Below are 20183 nucleotides of genomic sequence, written 5' to 3'. Positions count from 1 at the left end.
TCACCTTTGCAATATATAGCTCATGGGACAAAATAGCCTTAAAAACTATTGTGGTATTGAATATGTACTTATGCACTTTATCTCTTATTAAGTTGCTTGTTGTGCGATAACCATGTTCCTGGGGACGCCATCAACTACTCTTTGTTGAATATCATGTGAGTTGCTATGCATGTCCGTCTTGTCTAAAGTAAGGGAGATTTACCACTAATTAAATGGTTAGAGCATGCATATTGTTAGAGAAGAACATTGGGCCGCTAACTAAAGCCATGAATCATGGTGGAAGTTTCAGCTTTGGACAAATATCCTCGAGCCTCATATGAGAACATTAATTGTTGCTACATGCTTATGCATTAAAGAGGAGTCCATTATCTGTTGTCTATGTTGTCCCGGTATGGATGTCTAAGTTGAGAATAATCAAAAGCGAGAAATCCAAATGCGAGCTTTCTCCTTAGACCTTTGTACAGGCGGCATAGAGGTACCCCTGTGTGACACTTGGTTAAAACATGTGTATTGCAATGATAATCCTGGTAATCCGAGCTAATTAGGACAAGGTGCGGGCACTATTAGTATACTATGCATGAGGCTTGCAACTTGTAAGATATAATTTACATGATACATATGCTTTATTACTACCGTTGACAAAATTGTTTCATGTTTTCAAAACCAAAGCTCTAGCACAAATATAGCAATCGATGCTTCCTCTCGCGAAGGGCCTTTCTTTTACTTTTATGTTGAGTCAGCTTCACCTATTTCTCTCCACCTCAAGAAGCAAACACTTGTGTGAACTCGTGCTTTGATTCCTACATACTTGCATATTGCACTTGTTATATTACTCTATGTTGACAATTATCCATGAGATATACATGTTATAAGTTGAAAGCAACCGCTGAAAGTTAATCTTCCTTTATGTTGCTTCAATACCTTTACTATGAATTTATTGCTTTATGAGTTAACTCTTATGCAAGACTTATTGATGCTTGTCTTGAAGTACTATTCATGAAAAGTCTTTGCTTTATGATTCATTTGTTTACTCATGTCATTACCATTGTTTTGATCGCTGCATTCATTACATATGCTTACAATAGTATGATCAAGGTTATGATGGCATGTCACTCCATAAATTATCTTTGTTATCGTTCACCTGCTCGGGACGAGCAGGAACTAAGCTTGGGGATGCTGATACGTCTCCGACGTATCGATAATTTCTTATGTTCCATGCCACATTATTGATGATATCTACATGTTTTATACACATTATATGTCATATTTATGCGTTTTCCGGAACTAACCTATTGACGAGATGCCGAAGGGCCGGTTCTCGTTTTCTGCTGTTTTTGGTTCCGTAAATCCTAGTAAGGAAATATTCTCGGAATCGGACGAAATCAACACCCAAGCATCCTATTTTTCCACGAAGCTTCCGGAACACCCGAGAGCCGCCGGAGGAGGGCCCTGTGGGCCCCGGACGACGAGGTGGCGCGGCCCGTGCCTTGGCCGCACCCCCTAGTGTGTCGTCGCCTCGTCGACCCCCCGACTCCGCCTCTTCGCCTATATAAAGGTCCCCGACCTAAAAACCTCGACACGTTCGACGAAACCGCAGAAAACCTTCCGGAGCCGCCGCCATCGCGAAGCCAAGATCCGGGGGACAGGAATCTCCGTTCCGGCACGCCGCCGGGACGGGGAAGTGCCCCCGGAAGGCTTCTCCATCGACACCACCGCCATCTTCATCAACGCCGCTGTCTCCCATGAGGAGGGAGTAGTTCTCCATCGAGGCTCGGGGCTGTACCGGTAGCTATGTGGTTCATCTTTCTCCTATGTACTTCAATACAATAATCTCATGAGCTGCCTTACATGATTGAGATTCATATGATGATGCTTGTAATCTAGATGTCATTATGCTAGTCAAGTGGGTTTTACTTATATGATCTCCGGAGACTCCTTGTCCCACGTGTGTAAAGGTGACGAGTGTGTGCACCGTGTGGGTCTCTTAGGCTATATTTCACGTAATACTTATTCACTGTTATGAATGGCATAGTGAAGTGTTTATTTATATCTCTTTATGATTGCAATGTGTTTTGTATCACAATATATCTGCGTGCTACTCTAGTGATGTTATTAAAGTAGTTTATTCCTCCTGCACGGTGTAATGGTGATAGTGTGTGCATCGTGTAGTGGCGTGGGCTATGATTGTGATCTCTTGTAGATTATGAAGTTAACTATTGCTATGATGGTATTGATGTGATCTATTCCTCCTTTCGTAGTGTGAAGGTGATAGTGTGCATGCTATGTTAGTACTTGGTTTGGTTATGTTGATCTCGTTATGCACTCTAAGGTTATTTAAATATGAACATTGAATATTGTGGAGCTTGTTAACTCCGGCATCGAGGGTTCGTGTAATCCTACACACTTAGTGGTGTTCATCATCCAACAAGAGGGTGTAGAGTCTAGCATCTATCTATTTATTCTGTTATGTGATCAATGTTGAGAGTGTCCACTAGTGAAAGTATGATCCCTAGGCCTTGTTCCTAAATATCGCTATCGCTGCTTGTTTACTTGTTTTATCGCATCTTTACTTCCTGCAATATTAATACCATCAATCGCACGCCAGCAAGCACTTTTCCGGCACCGTTGCTACTCGCTCGCATTTATTCATACCACCTGTATTTCACTATCTCTTCGCCGAACTAGTGCACCTATTAGGTGTGTTGGGGACACAAGAGACTTCTTGCTTTGTGGTTGCAGTGGTTGCATGAGAGGGATATCTTTGACCTCTTCCTCCCTGAGTTCGATAAACCTTGGGTGATCCACTTAAGGGAAACTTGCTGCTGTTCTACAAACCTCTGCTCTTGGAGGCCCAACACTGTCTACAAGAATAGAAGCTCCCGTAGACATCACAGGGCCCCAAACATCGGAGAACACAAGTTGGAGAGGGGCAGTGGATACACTAGTAGATCTTTCATATGGGAGTTGATGACTTTTTGCTCTTTGACAGGAATCACAAATTGACTCAAGACTAGGCTTACTAGAGCATGGGAGCTCATACTTGCTAAGAACTTGTTGAACTATTCGATAAGATGCATGACCTAAACGACTATGCCATCGTGAAGCTGAAGGCTTTGTGGCGCTAAAAACTTGTTTATTCCTGATTGGTGATGAAGATGATATCAAGGGATAGAGGCCTCGTGTGCATCTACCCTTAAGAAGAACCCTCTTCGTGGATTGATCCTTGACATAAAACCACCAAGGATGAAATTCAATAAAAACATCATTGTCAAGAGTAAATCGATGAATGGAAACAAGATTTTTTGTGGCATGTGGAACATGAAGGACATTTTTAAGATGTAATTTTTGTGAGGGGGTATTAACAATTGCATGACCAACATGACTAATGCTCATACCTTGTCCATTGGCCGCGTGGATTTGCTCGCGACCATGATACTTCTCCTTCATGGTGAGCTTGTTGAGCTCACCGGTGATGTGATCGGTGGCACCGGTATCGCCATACCAGTTGGTGTCCACTCCATAGGACACCGCATTGGCGCCCTTGTCATCCTATTCTTCGCCTTCATCGTCGGAGTAGCGGTGCCAGCAATTCCAGGCTTCATGTCCTGGTTTCCCGCAGATTTGACAGGAGACAGAGTCACGGTCCTTGCCGTTCCCCTGCCTCCACGCCCGCGACGAGTGTTGCCGCCAGTGCCGCCACGTTGTCCGCAGCCGCCACGGCGTCCTCCATTGTAGCCACGTCCTCGTGGCCCTCTGCGCCCACGCTGAGCGGAGTTGGCAGAGGCGCTGCCATAGGCGCCGTCGGTGAGGAGCTCCATGCGGCTGTCGTAGGCGCAGACCTGAGCGTACAACTCGCTCACGGTCAGATCGTCTCCGCTGTTGACCCCAATGGCGGCAAAGAGAGGGTTGTAGGTGTCGTCCAGGCCGGCGAGGAGATACTCAACGAGTTCATCATCGTTGATGGGCCGTCCTGCTGCGGTGAGCTCGTCGGCGAAGCCATTCATCTTGGTGAAGAAGGCGGCAGTGGTCATGTTCTCCTTCTTTGTTTTGGCAAGGGCGACGCGCAGGTTGGAGACCTGCGTCCGAGACTGGGAGTCGAACATCGCCTTGATTGCCTCCCAGACGCCCGCTGCCGTGTCCATCCCAATGACAGAGATGAGGATGTCCGGCGTGAGCGAGCCAAGCAGGAAGGTAAGGACATGCTGGTCCGTGGCCACCCATGCATCATAGGTAGGGTTCGGCTTCTTGCTTGGTTTTCCGTCCTTCTCGACGGTGATAGTTTTCGGCGGCGGCTCGGTCTTGCTGTCGAGGAAACTCAACAGACGCGCACCGCGGATCGGGGGCAGGATCTGGGACTGCCATAGGAGATGGTTGGCTCTCGCCAACTTTTCGCTCACAGTGATGCCGGCTAAGGGGTTTTTCATGGTGGCGAGGGAAGGAGGAGCGAGGCACATAGATTAGGAAGTAGGCTCTGATACCATATGATAGATTGAGGTTGTGGGAACGATGGGGACTTCCATCGGTTTCGTTTTCATTATATATGCCCAACACGGCAGAGATAAGTACATGGTAGGTTACAATAGAAAGAGATAAACAGGGAAAGATCTTGATCTTATAGTTCGATCAGATCTCCAACAAATACATCTGAACTACCACCTATCTCTAACTGAACTTCCGTCTAGGTTCATCTGAACTTCTGCGTGACAGACTGAAGTCTAACATCCCCATCTTTAATATACATGAAGGCAGACCCCCTGTCGTTCTCTTATTTTTTTTATGTCATATATAGTAGCCCCGCACGTTCATTTTTTCGTTAAAAGGAAATATATTGATTTTTTTCGAAATGGGGAAATATCATCCCAGCTTCTGCATCCAAAGGATGCACACGGCTTTTTTTATTAGATTATTCACAACACCTTACAAGAGCAATACAAAAGATCAAACTCGAAGCCACCTCGCTAAACTTACAGAGGGATGAAGGGAGTGACAATTCACCAACTCATATCATCCAAAAACCAAATGCCTTCCCAGGCCGCCCAATAGCAGATGAGAAGCACATCCAGTCAAGCAGACTCTGAGCATACGCCAACGCACACGCCATAGAAGTTGCTACCGCCGTCTTCCTCGACTCCATCTTCCAGAGAGATCATCGCATTGACCATGTCAGGCCTGCCATCGATGCTGCCACGGCGCCAGACGACTCCACAATCCTGCACATGTCCGTCACACTGCATCCGTCCCGAGACACCACTGCACCATGCCGCAGTGACTCGACGACGACGACACAACAAAAGCACACCGCTCCACTTCAGCACCACCATCATCCGTTGTCTGCTCCGAAAACGATACCCCCAACAGGGAGAACGGTGTTGCGCGCTGCTATCGTCCGATCCGGGAGACCCGGGTCTAGGGTTTCCCCTGGAGCAGCCCAGACGAAGAAACGCAGACTGCAGAGACAATGCCTTCAACAAGGTAACGATGAAAGGCGCCGCCATCATCCACCATGACCGAAGTCTGGGCCGGCTTTCACCGGCAGCTGCGCCTCACTATCGGGAGCTAGGCGAAGGATCTCAAGATCCGCCACGGCTAGCCACACAACTAGTCGATCTCCTCCGGCGAGAGAGAAGACCACCACCGCGGTGCCACAGTCAGCAGCACCTGACGCCCGCCACCTGCCACCAGGTCGGCGCCATCACCACCATCGCCATCCAGGGTCGCCGCCCTTGGTGCCGTGATCCCAGCTCTTGAGGAGGAGCAGCACGAGATCCACCCCCATCCCCACCCGCCCGGCCATGCCAAGGCGAGGAAGGAGGAGAGGACCGCGCCAGGGTCCGGGGCCGCGCTGCCGCCCCCATCACCCCCCACCTCCATGGCCAGGGCCGCGCCGTCGCCACCAACACCGCCCGCCCGCGCCACCATCAACCAGAACCGGGACCATCCACCCAGCGCGGAGGCGTGCCTCCTACCGCCGCACCAGGGGACCACGCGAGGATCCCCGCCGCCCCCATCACCGTCTGCGCCAGGCTTCGTCGGCGGCGGCCACCAGGGATGAGGAGGAGGGGAGAGGAGGGGGAGGGGAAGGAGGCGGCGGCTAGGGTTCGCCCGAGTCGCCCTTGGAGGAGGACGACCCGTCGCCCTTGGCAGCAAGGAAATATATTGATATAAAATGGATATCAAGAAAGGTGCGTTGATATATTTCACCGAGACACCACATCACTAACAGATGACAAAGAACTTGAAAACAAACAAAATGACTTAAAATTAAATTTGTATATGGTTCTTAACAAACATAATGGATTAGAACTGAACTTTTATTATAGGTTACTAATTTTTTTATCAAATTTAATTATAATTCTAATTTAATTATAATAATATAAATATGTATTATTAAAAAATGTTATTGTTTCGGGTTACCCAAAGGAGTCTTACACCCGTTGGATTATTTTCGGTCAAGATTCTTTTGACAAGAAGATAGTGAGACGAAGAAATACCGGTTTACTAAATAGAGTGTTGTTTGCCGTCCAAAAGATCAAGGAGGGCTCGATGTTCATGACCTAGAGGTTAAGAAGAGGGCCCTTCTAGGTAAATGATTGGCCAAGCTGCTTACCGAGGATGGGGTCTGGCAAACCATTATAAGGAGAAAATATGTTGGATCAAGTGCGATTCTCAGATATATTGGAAACCTCAGGATTCACATTTCAGGGCTGGCCTTATGGTGACAAAGAAATATTTCTTCTCATATGCTACTTTTTCTATAAAAGATGGATCGGAAGATAAGGGTCTAGGAAGATAAATGGTTAGAAAACACCACACTCCCAATATCATACGTCACAAAGCTGCTTCCATAGATAAGGTGTTGGAATCCTCTCCACCAGATGTGTGTCGCTTAGAAGGGATCTTGTTGGGGCCCGGCTTGCATCCTGGACTAACTTTCTACGTCGTTTCACGGTTGTCCATCTATGGCAAGGGCCGGACGAGTTCCGTTGGAACCTTAACGAGAATGGTAAATTCTCTGTGGATTCCATGTATAGAGCGTTGATCCAACCTATTCAACCGGTGGTTAATAATAAGTTAATTTGAAAGATGAAGAAACTGCTAAAAACAAAACTATTCTCGTGGTATCTTCTTCGTGGGATAATTCTTACTGAGGACAACTTTGCTAAGCGAAATTGGCAAGGAAGTCAAAAGTTTGTCTTATGTCATCATGATGAAACAATTAAACACATTTTCTTCCAATTTCAGTTTGCGAACTATATGGTCAATTATATAGATAGCTTCAACCTTATATCCACCTCATAGCATTACCGATATATTTGGAAATTGGCTTAATAGTGTGAAGCATAGGTTCAAAATACTTATAAGGGTGGAAGCGTTTGCCATTATTTGATCGCTTTGGCTATGTAGAAATGATAAGATTTTTAATGATAAAAATTGCTCTCTTATGCAGGTTATCAGCCGGTGCACCGGTTTGCTCCGTTCATGGGCGTCTCTTCACCGTACTGACAATATCAACCTATTTATGCAGGTTTCTAAACAATTGGAGGACACGGTGAGAGAATTTATTACTCAACATGGGTGACAGCATAATCTACCGATTGGTCTACCACCGGTTTAGGGGCCACAATACATGCTCACGGTCATGTATCGATCTTTTTTATTCATGTTTCATTTCGAACGTTGAACGGCTATGTGCATCTTAGCTATGCTGAGGTCGATGTAATATTTAAACCTTTTAAGTAATAAAACCTTTTTTAAGTTTCTCACACTAAAACGACCTGACGCGTAACCTTACCTCCTCTCCCCCTCCCGGGCAGCGGCAGAGGATACCGCCCCAACCCTAGAAGCCGCCCCTCAGGCCGCCGCTGCTACCGGCTCTGGTGGTGGTGGCGGCGCCCCTTCCCTCGAACGACGATGGGGAGGAGAGGGCTTCCATGGTGGCGCATCATGGGAGATGTTGACGCGCTGGTTGAGGATGCCGGGCGGCACGACGGCTTCGACGGGGCCTGATGCACTTCGACAGTAGCCATCGAGGAGTGGGTGAAGTGGTGGCTGCCTTCGCCCCCGGCGGCGGTTCGATGGTGGTATGCATGATCTGCGCTGCCTTCTTCTTCCCTAGTGATCTGGTAGGAGTGACTGGCGGCATGGGGGCTGCTGGTCTTGCTTTGTTTTGGTGGCGGTCCTCGGGTTTCTCGCAAGCGAAGATGAAGACCTGCCGGAGGTCAGTTTGCCTTGATCTAGTTGGAGAGATGAGTTCCGAAAAGCTCCACCGACGAATGGAACACTGCTTCTTTTGCCTGGAGTTTGCTGCATCGGGTGGTATTCGGTCGCGCGCACCCATGTTTTTATTCCGATCGATTGGTTCCGGAGGAAGCGGCGTGAAACTCTATTATGTGTTGACATCGCGTGACTTTTTGGTCCATGGTGAAGTCAGAAGAAGGAATATCATGAAGGTCGGATTGGCGGACTAGCTAAAGGAGCTTCAAGTCTTCGCAATGTTGAGGGATTTGCTTGGCGTTCCAGGCTCCGCAACAGTGGTATGAAAGTGGGGGCAGCAGCACAGACAAAGTTCAGAATCCTACCTTTTAGGGTGAAAACCCAAGGTCTGGTCTTAACTGGTTGTGCCAGGCAATGACCTTGTTGGAGGCATTGTTTTGAGAGCGGGGACTATATTCAGGATGAAAACCTAAGACCTTTGGTCGGGAAATGACGGCGCTGGTGCACCGTTCTTTTATTGGAGGCGTCGCTTTTGGAGAGTCTATATTTCAGGTGTTGTCATGGTGGTGGTTGTATTGTTGTTGCTAGTTCTGGAATGCTATAGCAAGACTTTTATTTCTTAGTTTTGTTGTTGTGTGCATTCGTAGTGCCACTAGGGTGTTGCGTTGTTGTAGAATTTAGGTGTAATTGGTATCTTTTGATATTAAAAGCATCTCCACCGGCGGCCTCCATAGCGGCCCCGATAGCGATTTGGGGGCCGGGAGCGAAAATGGGCTCACACCGACACACCCCAAACAGCGCCGGTGAGTTTGGAGCCCAATAAAAGCGTCGGCAACCCCGTCCCGGCCCCTTGGCCAAGGGCGCGAATCGGGCGCGCCAGTGCCTCGCGAAACGATGGTTTTCGCAGGTGGGAGCGCCTTGTCAGCGGGAGGACGCGGCGGTTCGCATTGGAAACGGCGGGGAGGTTGGTCATCAGCATTAATGGCCTCCCACCCAGAAACCCAAACGGTGAGGGCGGCGACTGGCCATGCGGCGTCCACCTACCTTACCCACGCGCATTCAATGCGCTTCCGCTGCCTCCCTTAAAAACCCCAGCGCTGCGCACTTCTCTCTGTTCCCCGCCGTCCAACCCTAGCCGCCGCCATCCAACCACCGCGTAGACCTCCCACACACCCCGCTATGGCGCACAACACCCAGGCCGGCAGCAGCGGTGGCGGCATGCTGCGCTCGTTGTAGCTTAGTCTCGATGAGGCCGACGTATTGTACTGGCACCGCATCCTCGTGCCATTACAGTACAATCTACCGCGCGGCTGGCACGTCTCCAACGGCGGCTTCGCCGTGCCACCGCCGCCACCGCCAGGAGCACAAACTCGGACCCTCGCTAGAGAACGACGGAGCCACGCCAGAGGAGAGGAGCTTGCCGAACAACGTTCTTGACAACCCGTCCTGGGCGCTGCGTTTCGAACAGGAGAGGAGCTTACCTTTTTTCGCGCGGACGGCCAACCGCTCGGGCATCCGCTTCAACACCGTTGGCCGCGTGCCTGGTGGCACGGCCGCGACATCGACAACACGCTCCGCCAGTACGGCTTCCGCCAGCGCATCCGCGGCGATAGGAAATGGGAGCCGGTGTACTTCCCGACGGGCTTTGCATGGCGCCAGCACCAACACTAAAGAGGGCGCCGGAAAGGACCACGGCATCCGGAAGCTCGCGCACCGGATCGTCGTCTGCCATCGCGCGCACGCGCACGCGCTCGGCCGCGCCTCCTTCCGGAGGGGTCGCGGGGCGTCGTCATCCGCGACGAGGCGAGGCGCGCGACCTCTGCTCCGGCCCGTCGGACGACGGGGTCGGGCCGCCGCCCCCGCGTCAAGGAGGAGGACGCCGCGGCCTCGCCACCACTTCTGTCGGCGAAGAAGACATGGTGGGATAAGGAGGCCGAGGCGCAGGCGACTCCGCCGTGGTGATGGCGACTACGAGGAGTTCCCCGCCCTACAGTTCATTGTCGGCTGCTCCGTCGACGAAGACTACCGGCACATTACGCTGGACCCGCGGCAGGCGGCGGTGTGGTCCGCCAGGGACCACGGCGCCAACAACGTCGACCTCGCCGAACCATCGGAGCTGCTGGCGCCAAAGTAGGAGAAGGCCGACGAGGAGGAGGCCGACGAGGACGACAGCAGGTCCTTCCGGGCATCCAGCGATGACGGCGACGACATCGCCTACGACTCCCAGCGCCACTAGATGTTTTTTTAGTTTTTTAGTTTGAACTCGCGTTAAATTTGTACAAATTTCGTTCAAGCTTCATATGAATATCGTTTTCAAAATTTGAATTTAACTTTCTAAATCTATCGGGCCGCCGGTCTGGGGTCGCCAGTTTGGGAGCAGCATCCTCAAATAGAGGATGCTCTGCCGGCGCCCCCCATACGGGATTGCCGGCGCCCCTACCGGCGTCTATTTGGGGGCCGCCGGTGGAGATGCTCTAATATATATTTTTTATCGAGAAAGTAATAAAGCCTTTTATCAAAAAATTCTGCACTAGTAAATTCAAGATAGGTCGAAGACTCGTAGTTTGAGTATTGGTTTCTGGGGAACCTAGCCGCCACCCTCCTCCTCTCCCGCCCCCCTCTCAGGCGGCGGTGGAGGATCCGCCCGCCCCGCCCGAGCAGCCGGCCCCGGACCGCCACCCTCAGCCGCCGCTGCCGCCGGCCTCGGCCTTGGCCCTGGCTCCGGCCTCGGCCCTTGCCCTGGCTCCGGCCTCGGCCCTGGCCCCGGCTCCAGCCTCGGCCTTGGCCCCGGCCCCGGCGGTGGCGCCCCTTCTGTCGAACGACGAGGGGGAGGAGAGGGCTTTCGCGTCGGTGTTTCATGGGAGGTGATGAAGTGCCGGTGGAGGAAGCCAGGCGGCACGGCTACTTGGCCGGGGCCTGATGCTCTCCGTCGGTAGCCATGGAGGATTCGTGGAGCGGTGGCGGCCTCCGCCCCCGGTGACGGTTCGGTGGTGGTACACATGATCCGCGCCGCCGTCCTCTTCTATGGTGATCCGGCAGGAGGGACTGGCGGCGTAGGGGCTGCTGGTCTTACTTTGTTTTTGGTGGCGGCCTCGGGTTTCTTGCAAGCGAAGATGAAGATATACCGAAGGTCAGTTTTCCTTGATCTGGCTGGAGAGATGAGTTCCGGAAAGCTCCGCCGGCGAATGGAACAGTGCATCTTTTGCTTGGAGTTTGCTGGATCAGATGGTATTCGGTCGCGCGCACCCATGTTTTTATTCCGACCGTTTGGTTCCGGTGGGAGCGGCGCGAAGCTCTATTCTGTGTGGACATCAAGTGACTTGGTCCATGGTGAAGTCAGAAGAAGAAATATCATGAAAGCCGGATTGGTGGACTGGCTAAAGGAGGTTCGAGTCTCCGTGATGCTGAGGGATTTGCTTGGCGTTCCGAGCTCCGCAGCAGTGGTATGCATGTGGAGGCGGCAACACAGGTGAAGTTCAGAATCTTACCTCTCATGGTGAAAATCCAAGGTCTGACCTTAACTGGTTATGTCTGGCAATGACCTTTGTTGGAGGCATTGTTTTGAGAGCGTGGACTATCTTCAGAGTGAAACCTAAGACCTTTGGTCGGGCGACGACGGCGCTGGTGCACTGTTCTCTTCTTGGAGGCGTCACTTTTGAAGAGTCTGTATTTCAGGTGTTTTTTTTTCAACTCCTGTATTTCAGGTGTTGTCACAGTGGTGGTTGTATTGTTTGCTAGGTCTACAATGTTGTAGCGGGACTTTTATTTCTTAGTTTTCTTTATTTTTTTGGCTGTGTGTATCCGTACTGCCAGGGTGGCGTTGTTGCAGAAACTGCGTGTAGTTAGTATCTTTTGATATTAATATATTCCCTTTAAAAAAATGAGTATTGGTTTCTAGAAGATAGGCTACATGTGTCCTTTCTTAAATACTATTGGAAGACCAGTTCACTTACCATGCGTGGAAGAATCAGTATATCCTATTCTTCAGTACCGATACTGGTCGTGTTAACGAATCCAATACGGTAGCGGATCCAGATTCGAGGTGAATTCAATCGTTTCGCAGAGTTAATAAGAACAGCCGTACTTTGTCGCCCTTGCAGATCAAATAGCTAGCTAGCATCGTCCGCGAACACAAAAACACGATGTCAGTGCCGACACGCAAACAACAAAACCCGCGGGAGACTCGGTCAGCAATCCAGTGTACTCTCCCGGCAGATCTACTCCTGGAGATCATCGCACGATCTGACACACGCACTCTTGTCCGCAGCGCTGCCACCTGCAAGCTCTTCCGTCGTTACATCCTCGGTCCTTCTTTCATCCACCGCGTCACACAAAAAGGAGGTATCGCGTCTCCCTGCATCCTTGCCTACCTCAACACCCACAATAACAATCGTTGGTGCACCCGTCCACCGGCGTTGTCGTGTCCCCTCTCGTCGGTGCACCCACCCACCACCGTTGTCGTGTCCCCTTTCACGTCACGCTTTGGAGATAGCCTCCTCCGTGAGTACTATCCCGTTGCGTCACGTGGCGGCCTCGTGCTTCTCCGCCGTCGCCACGTCAAAAGGAAGCTCTCCAACCTGTGTGTGTATGACCCTATCACCGGCCACCGCACATTCCTCTCTGATCCGCCAAACAGCGGCTCAAACCCTGCTGAATGCTTTAAAAGGTGTGTCTTGCTCACCGCTGCAGATGGCATCGATTGCTCCTTCTTGCTATTGGTGCCCAATCTGGTCACCAAGTCAAACAATATGAATACAAGAACCCTCGAATTCCATATCTCCAAATCATCGTGTGCCACATGGGCACCTGCTATTAAGAGCAGCAAAAGTACTCGCTTCAATTTGGATCACTGGTGCGCAATGTACCAAGACACAGTCGTCCTACACGGTGGTATTATCCACTCTCTGGTGCGCAATCAAGGCTCGATCATCACCTACAACATCTGCACAACAGAGCAGGGAAAGATAAAGCTCCCTGTCCATATCAGCAACTTCAAAGGACGGCTCTACTTGGGGTCATACTGCTCGCATGAACGACGGAAGCTGCTAAAACTATTTGGCGTTGACGGCTTCGTGATATATATGTGGAATCAGCTGCCAAGCGGAGAATGGGCACCGGAGGCCGTGATGATCGATGCAGAGGAGAAGCTGCGGTCACTAGAACCAGACATCATCAACGGTCGGCTTGTGCTTTCTAACTTCCAATGCTCCAACGAGTGGATCAGTCCGGTGTTTTTGCTTATATACCAGACTGTTTCTTCAGCGAGATGCCGTCGGGTAGTGCTCACCGTCCTTGACTTGGAGACGAAGGAGATACGCATGCAAGAGTACTCGATTCCTCCCCCGGTGCTCTTGGAGGTTGATCTGCCGTCTCAGCTACAATCCATGAAAATATTTTCCATAGCTAGGTCAAAACAACCTCGTTGAAAGCGTGCATAGGTGCAAGTGCAATATTACATAGTAGTGATTGCAATTTTTCTCGCATTTTTCTTTTTTTAGTAAAACTGAAGGGAGGATATTTGTTCCTTACTATTTTATTAAAGGGATTTGCTATTTCTTAGTTAGCCTAGAACTAAATTTGTGCTCAGTCAGATCCTACACCATTTGATTTACTCCGTGATTCGTGCTAGTCATCAGTTCAGTTGCAACATGAGTTGCAATTAAGATTTGGTGACATCATTTGACTGAGAACGAAACTAGTTCTCAGACTGAGAATTAGTCACACCCTTTATTAAAAGATGGCCAAAAGCAAAAAAAAAAAAGATGGTAAATCTATGAAGCTCTTTTCAACTGATACCGGGTAACATACAAGCAAGCTCCTCAGCTGCATCATTGTCGGTTATGCAACCTCTGACGCAGTACAATTGACGAAAGAGGTAACATATGCACGTAGGCACATGGAGAAAACTAGAAAAAACCAAGACGTATACATGACATGTAGTCACGCTGTGTACGTACGTATCCAGGGTACACATACAGGCACGAAGCTCGGAACAGGACGAGCTACGTTGTACAAGGTACACATACACACACACGTAGATGATCGACCGATCGTACAAATTAATGGCCGTCTTCTTCCCGGCCGCGCTCGCGTACACGCGCACTTACGTACGCACGCACGTCCCTTATACAGGCCTAGTGTATAGAGCATAGAGCTGGCCGTTCAGACGTGGTCGAAGTCGTCGGCGGCGGACCGCTGGCTCTGCAGGCGGCGGAGCTTGAAGGAGGAGAGCTTCTGGGGGCCGTTCATGGAGGGGGCCTCCTCGAAGCGGATGTAGGTGTAGACCCAGGCTCCCGAGAGGGTGCCGATGACGGGGCCGAGGAAGTAGATCCAGAGGCCAGTGTAGACGCCGCTGGCCACCGCCGGTGCCAGAGTCCTCGCCGGGTTCATCGATCCTCCTGACACAGGCCTGCAATTGCAACTCGTTTCCCCTCGTCTTAGCTAATATGCTTGATGCTATAAGTCAAGCTACATGTCATTTGTGGAATTGTGGTCCTATGTACGTTTCTAAGGTCTACTACAGTGAATTCATATATTGCGTGGCTTTCTGGCTTATATGTCTATGGCTGTTTTTCTTCAACAAATTGCCTTGTATTATGTTTGTGTATATACGATCAGGTCTACCTCTTAGAAGGTTCAGAGAATCCTAATCAAATTAGTTAGTGAACTAGTATGTATGTACTGTTACGTTAAGCCACGAACCTAAACACTAGTAGTTGTCGCCCCGAGCTGAGTCGGTTCACTGAACCTAGCGATTGACTGTACTCCGGCCGTGTTACATCACAGTAGTGTCACCTAAAGTAAAGTGATACGATTTCTTCATGGAAAAGCTGCATATATGGCCTGTAGAAGTCAATTGCTAGTTACTAATCTAACATGAATGTTCTTTTTACCGGCCCCAACGAACCCTTGGCAACTAAAGTCAGTACGTTCGGTGGTTAGCAGTTAATTCGTTGTTGGTATATATATATATAATTTACCCTGCGAAGATGGACGTAATGCAAACCGCGGCACCAACTGCTAACCCCGCCAACTCACCCACCTGCACCAAAGCAAAAGTATCGTATTACTAAGAGCAAGCTCGCTTAACAATTATACTTGGATGAAAAGAAGAAGAGGAGAGTGGAAACTTACCGCTCTCGAGTCGGTCGCGACGGCGCAGGTGACGAACATCATGTTGAAGGTGACGATGATCTCGATGACAAGGGCGTGCCAGTGCGGCCCCGTGGGCGTCGTCGTCCCCATCACCGAGATCGGGTGCAGCACCGCCCGCAGCACGAAAGCGGCGCACATCGCCCCGGTGAATTGCGCCGCCCAGTAGAAGGGCACCTGCATCATCACACAAATCAATTAGCACATAGCCACCATGTACACGATCGATGGAAGAAGCCGATGGATCAAGACGTACACCATCGATCAAAGGCCACTACCCAAAGCCACATATGGTGCGCGCGTAGGTAAACGTTACGTACGCGCGCGAAGGTGATGTGACGCAGGGGTATAATGCAGCCCTAGCTTTTGACTGACGACGTCCTTGTTATGCATATGCGATATGCTCCTCCCTAGCTTTACGTACATGCACGCTAAGCTTACGTCTATGGCTAGCAATGGATGAAGATCATATCAGGAATTCAGGATACCCTGGAAAATCTATATCGTACGAATAGTCTCGAGCTAATGTCCGGTCTGCTCTATGAGCATGCACCACCATACCTATCGAATCAGCTCGTGTCGTCAGACACAAAGTAGCTAGCTAGCTAGCTATACTAGGCCTGGCATGGAGTCATGGAGATGCATGGTGGCTGGATGGAGCCTGCAGGGACACGTCGGAATCTTTCACCCAAAGGAAAGGCTGTTGATGTCTTCACGGCTGGTTTGGGATCGAATATGCATGTTTAAGCTAGCCATCGGCGTCAACGTCTTGTTTATACCATGCGATTGACTTGAGACGGGAGAGGTGGTTAATTATGGCTTGCGAGTTCATGTCACCGCCTGCCGCTTTCAAGAGAGATCTGCTAATTAGTTTAGTGATTAAGCTAGCTAGCCCATGCTCTACGAAACTAAGATCTACATGTATGCCGCTTGTGCCTGACAAGCAACATTCTCATCATCGCCGGTACTGGTGTATATTTTTCCTCTAATTTTAAAAAGGCAATTAAGCGAATGTCAAACCCTATTGGCTGGCGCCACCTGGTGTGTGCAATTAGTGGAGAACTGGAGACTTATCAAGCTTTCAGGCTAAGCCATGTTCCCCAATAACCAGATAACTGTACATCATGATACTCTTTATCCATCTAATCCCAAGGAATAGTCTTCTTGTAGTCTTCCCTAGCTAAATCCCTTTTTTGTATATATTTTCTTATCCTCTTCTTGTGTGACGAACTGACACATGAGACATCACTATATATCAGATAACTATACATCAAGGTTCTTTATCCATCGGATGCCAAGGAATTATTAGTTGTCGTGTCTTCCCTAGCTAAATCCTTTTTTTCTTGTTGCATTTTCTTATTGCTGTGCGGCATGCCCGGACATGGAACCTGAGACCTGACTACCCCCTTGGAGAACAATATAGCATGGGTGTCTAAATTTTAAAACTGATGTTCTATAGCTACTCCATCAAGTCACAAGTTGTGCTACGATGTAGTAACATATAGGTGCATGCATGTGTCCTGTTTGATTTGGCTATACTGTTTCGGATGACGAATATGTTGTGCATCCAGTTGGCTGATCCGTTTGTGTTTGTTGTACGCTTGTTGCAAGTAGCTCAGTACCCATTTGTACATGTTGCATATAAAACCTTGCTTTCTTAGCTAGGCTTATTAGCAGGTGAGTAATTATGTGCGTCGATCCATCATGCAGTAGTGAAGACTTGTTAAGCCGTGACTAACTCCTAGTTGCACACGTCCATGCTACTAACATGTTGACAGCTAAGTCCTACTGAACTCCTCTTAGCTAGGACACTACGTACGTACTTAGTACCGCCAAAGAAGAAAAAGAAGCTGCAGCTCGCTAAACTCGCTCTTGCGATCGAGAAGAAAAAGTATGGTCTGGTTTCTCTGAAGAATGGAAGAAGACGGTACCTGAATCCAGGGGAAATGCCGGAAGCAGGCGAAGGAGAGGGTGACGGCGGGGTTCATATGGGCACCGGAGATGTGTCCGGTGGCGTAGATCATGACGGTGACGATGAGGCCGCCGACGAGCGACTGCCCGAGCTGCGACACCCTCGTCACGTCCTCCCCGTAGAGGGACGCCGCGCCGCACGTCACAAACACCAGCAGGAACGTCGCCACAACCTCAGATATCACCTGCATATTAGATACCACGTCAGCCATCACCCGCAGGTGCAAAATTAACTAGATCGACGATCATCGATCGATCACTCTCTGCATACAGCCATGGCTGGTTTATGTCCTGACCTTCTTGGGGAGGTGTGGAGGGAAGAAGTCGGCCAAAGACTTCTCCTGGTAGTACATGCTGGGCGCGAGGCTGGGCGCCCCGTCCTGCACGGTGGACAGGTCGTGGATCTCGTTGGAGTAGTTCACTCGCGAGGTGCTCCTCGGGGTGCTGGAGGGTGCAGCCATTTCCGACCTTGGGGTTGAGCTCAAACTCTATATATGGTTGATGATCAGCAAGCTGTTCTGGTCAGCTTGTAGCAGTAAGCTAACACTACATACAGCTTGGAGCTGCCGGGAAGAAGACGAGGCGCCCTAATTGGCTCTGTTACATATGCTGCTTTGCTTGCCTGCTCTCCGTTCTGCAAGGAGCACGATGGGTATTTATAGGTGGAGATGGCGAGATGAGAGGGGAGGACGCGTCCCGGTCTTACTCGGAACGGGGAGGGAGGTGACAGGTGGTAGGCGCGCTATTCCACTGCAGGGGCGTTGCCTTTGCGTTTGTGGCCGCGCAGGCCGGCTACATCCACGGCTACCCGTCGGACACGATGGAAAGGGCGTGCTAAGAACTGAGAGCGAGAGCAGGGGTGCTGCAGCTGATGCAGTGATGCTACTAGTATACGTCAATGCTGCCGCAGTGAGTAACAGACTAACAGTAGCGGTCTCCGGTTCTCTTTTGCAAAGGTAACAAATTTCACTTAAAAAAAATTTGTGTGTGCAAAATTTCACTTAAACTTCTCTTTCTATGCCTCCCGTAGTTTTAATTATCGACCATTAAACGGGAGGCTGCTTTGTCGGGGATCGCGGGGGCAAAGCACTTGGCGCAAGATCATGCCACAAAAGTAAACCTTGTATTGGTGCCGGTCCGTTACCGGCATTTTTTTTGTAATGAGTCTTTCTTACGTAATAAAAAATCTCTTATTTTAGAAAAAAAAGAAATATATATGTACGGATTAATACAGTAAAAAACAATGTTGCACCCACAACCCCTATTCTTCCACCCTGTTCGTTAAATTGTTTCATTCGGTGATCCATTGGCCGCAGCGCAATGTTCACCATGGACTGCTGCCGGAGATTCTTCGCCATCGCCCTGCACACCGAACACCACTTAGGCGGTTAGGCCTAATGAGATCGAGGCATTTTTGTTCTAGCCGGCACTGTTGTCGGACGGGGATTGGGTCCAAGGACTTATTCGTTAACATCACCGTCAAAACCTTAACTTAATTAGCACGGGGAGTTAGTAGGACTAGCAGTAACCAGTAGCAAGTCTTTGTCGGACCACATCGCGCCACAGTTATGATCAAGCGGACTGCCAAAATTGGGAGCAAGTTTAGAATGCAACAAGGACAAAAAAAAAAAAAAAAAGGAATGTCCAACATCTCATTGCAGAGGAAATAAACATACTTATTGAAACTGTGTGGGCAGGATCGAGTAAGGGACGTATTCGTTGAATTTGTTAAAAGTATCATGGATGTACATCTATGGCCGTGACTCTCTGGCGACAGAAAAGGAAAGGAATGAAACGGTTGCAAGTTCATTTAGCTGCTAGTAGCCAAAACGAGGCCACGCCACCAAATGATAAAAGCACGACGAGCGTCGATATCCCGTGACGACGGTAAATTCGTATTAAAAATTCGTATATTTTTTTATCGGTTTGATCTAAGGCGACACCGTCAAAGAACCTAGGGATGCTATTTTGAGCAGTTTTCAGTAGTATACATTATAGGACTTTGCAGCATGCCTACTTGTACGTCTGCACATGACTACATGGCCCGATGGCCGCTGTCAGGCGAAGACGATGACCGAGCAGAAATCAACGCCAATTCAAATTGTTCAAATTAATATTCCACTGCGGCGTTTGTCTCCTCGAGCGGATTGAGCAGATTGAGCAACGCCAAAACTTTTAAATTGTTCAAATATTCTACTGCGGCGTTTTGTCTCCTGGAGCAGATTGAGCAATCAATATGTTGAGATCCACGTGGTAACAGAGAGAGTAGCTTTGGCTTACGTTTCATTCCTCCCCGTTTCCCCTCTCTTCCATTAAGAAGTTCAGACCTCAGACAGGGACCGACATTACGCTCCCGATTCTGCTGATCTGATCACATTGAATCTCTGCAAGTACGGCCTACCGCAACCTATGGATGCCAAGATCAGGCGTAACCAAACATTGGCCTGCGGCCTGCCCACCATTGACAATGCTGCGTGGATAGATCATCAGCTTGCAAGGTTTTCGTGGCCACAAATGGAGCCTTAGCATTTGGGCTTCCCCCCTTTTTTCTCCCCTCCGTTCCATCACGGCTGCAGGTACAACCGAGTCCGATCATCTGTTAATTTCAACAACTCTAGCTCTAGCTAGTCCTTATTTATGTTCAGGTCAAGGGTTTGCATTTCGTTGCATCAGGACCAGTGATTGTACGTACACAGATTGCTAATTGCGGTAATGGTTGCACAGGACATGAGATCATATATAGTACCTGTGCAGGACGCTGTCCTAGCAATATCAAGCTATCTAGGTTCATGAATTTTAGTTCCACGGAAGTCAGATCGAGGCTCCGTATGCTGCACTGGCATATC

At 49.6% G+C, this 20183-nt stretch overlaps 1 protein-coding gene across 1 annotated transcript; it reads right to left on the bottom strand.

Annotated features, from left to right (window-relative positions):
• Nucleotides 1-13980: 13980 nt before the first annotated feature.
• On the bottom strand, nucleotides 13981-17982 carry LOC124685405 (aquaporin NIP2-2). Its single transcript, XM_047219746.1, has 5 exons — nucleotides 17634-17982; nucleotides 17298-17522; nucleotides 15349-15543; nucleotides 15195-15256; nucleotides 13981-14623 (listed from the first exon to the last, which is right to left on the bottom strand). Exons 1-5 carry the CDS (start codon nucleotides 17796-17798, stop codon nucleotides 14377-14379), a joined length of 894 nt encoding a protein of 297 aa, XP_047075702.1. The 5' UTR covers nucleotides 17799-17982; the 3' UTR covers nucleotides 13981-14376.
• Nucleotides 17983-20183: the final 2201 nt, after the last annotated feature.

This window comes from Lolium rigidum, chromosome 1 (genome assembly GCF_022539505.1).
Source record: "Lolium rigidum isolate FL_2022 chromosome 1, APGP_CSIRO_Lrig_0.1, whole genome shotgun sequence".
Taxonomy (NCBI): domain Eukaryota; kingdom Viridiplantae; phylum Streptophyta; class Magnoliopsida; order Poales; family Poaceae; genus Lolium; species Lolium rigidum.
Note: the sequence above shows the minus strand (reverse complement) of the source record. Positions and strands in the feature narration are given on the sequence as shown.

What these genes read in the sequence shown, in the direction of transcription:
- LOC124685405 (XM_047219746.1), bottom strand. Translation starts at nt 17,798, where the DNA reads ATGGCTGCACCCTCCAGCACCCCGAGGAGCACCTCGCGAGTGAACTAC. An exon ending in CTCCACACCTCCCCAAGAAG is followed by an intron (nt 17,523 to 17,633) that starts GTCAGGACATAA and finishes TCTAATATGCAG; the next exon opens with GTGATATCTGAGGTTGTGGC. An exon ending in TCGCGACCGACTCGAGAGCG is followed by an intron (nt 15,257 to 15,348) that starts GTAAGTTTCCAC and finishes GCTTTGGTGCAG; the next exon opens with GTGGGTGAGTTGGCGGGGTT.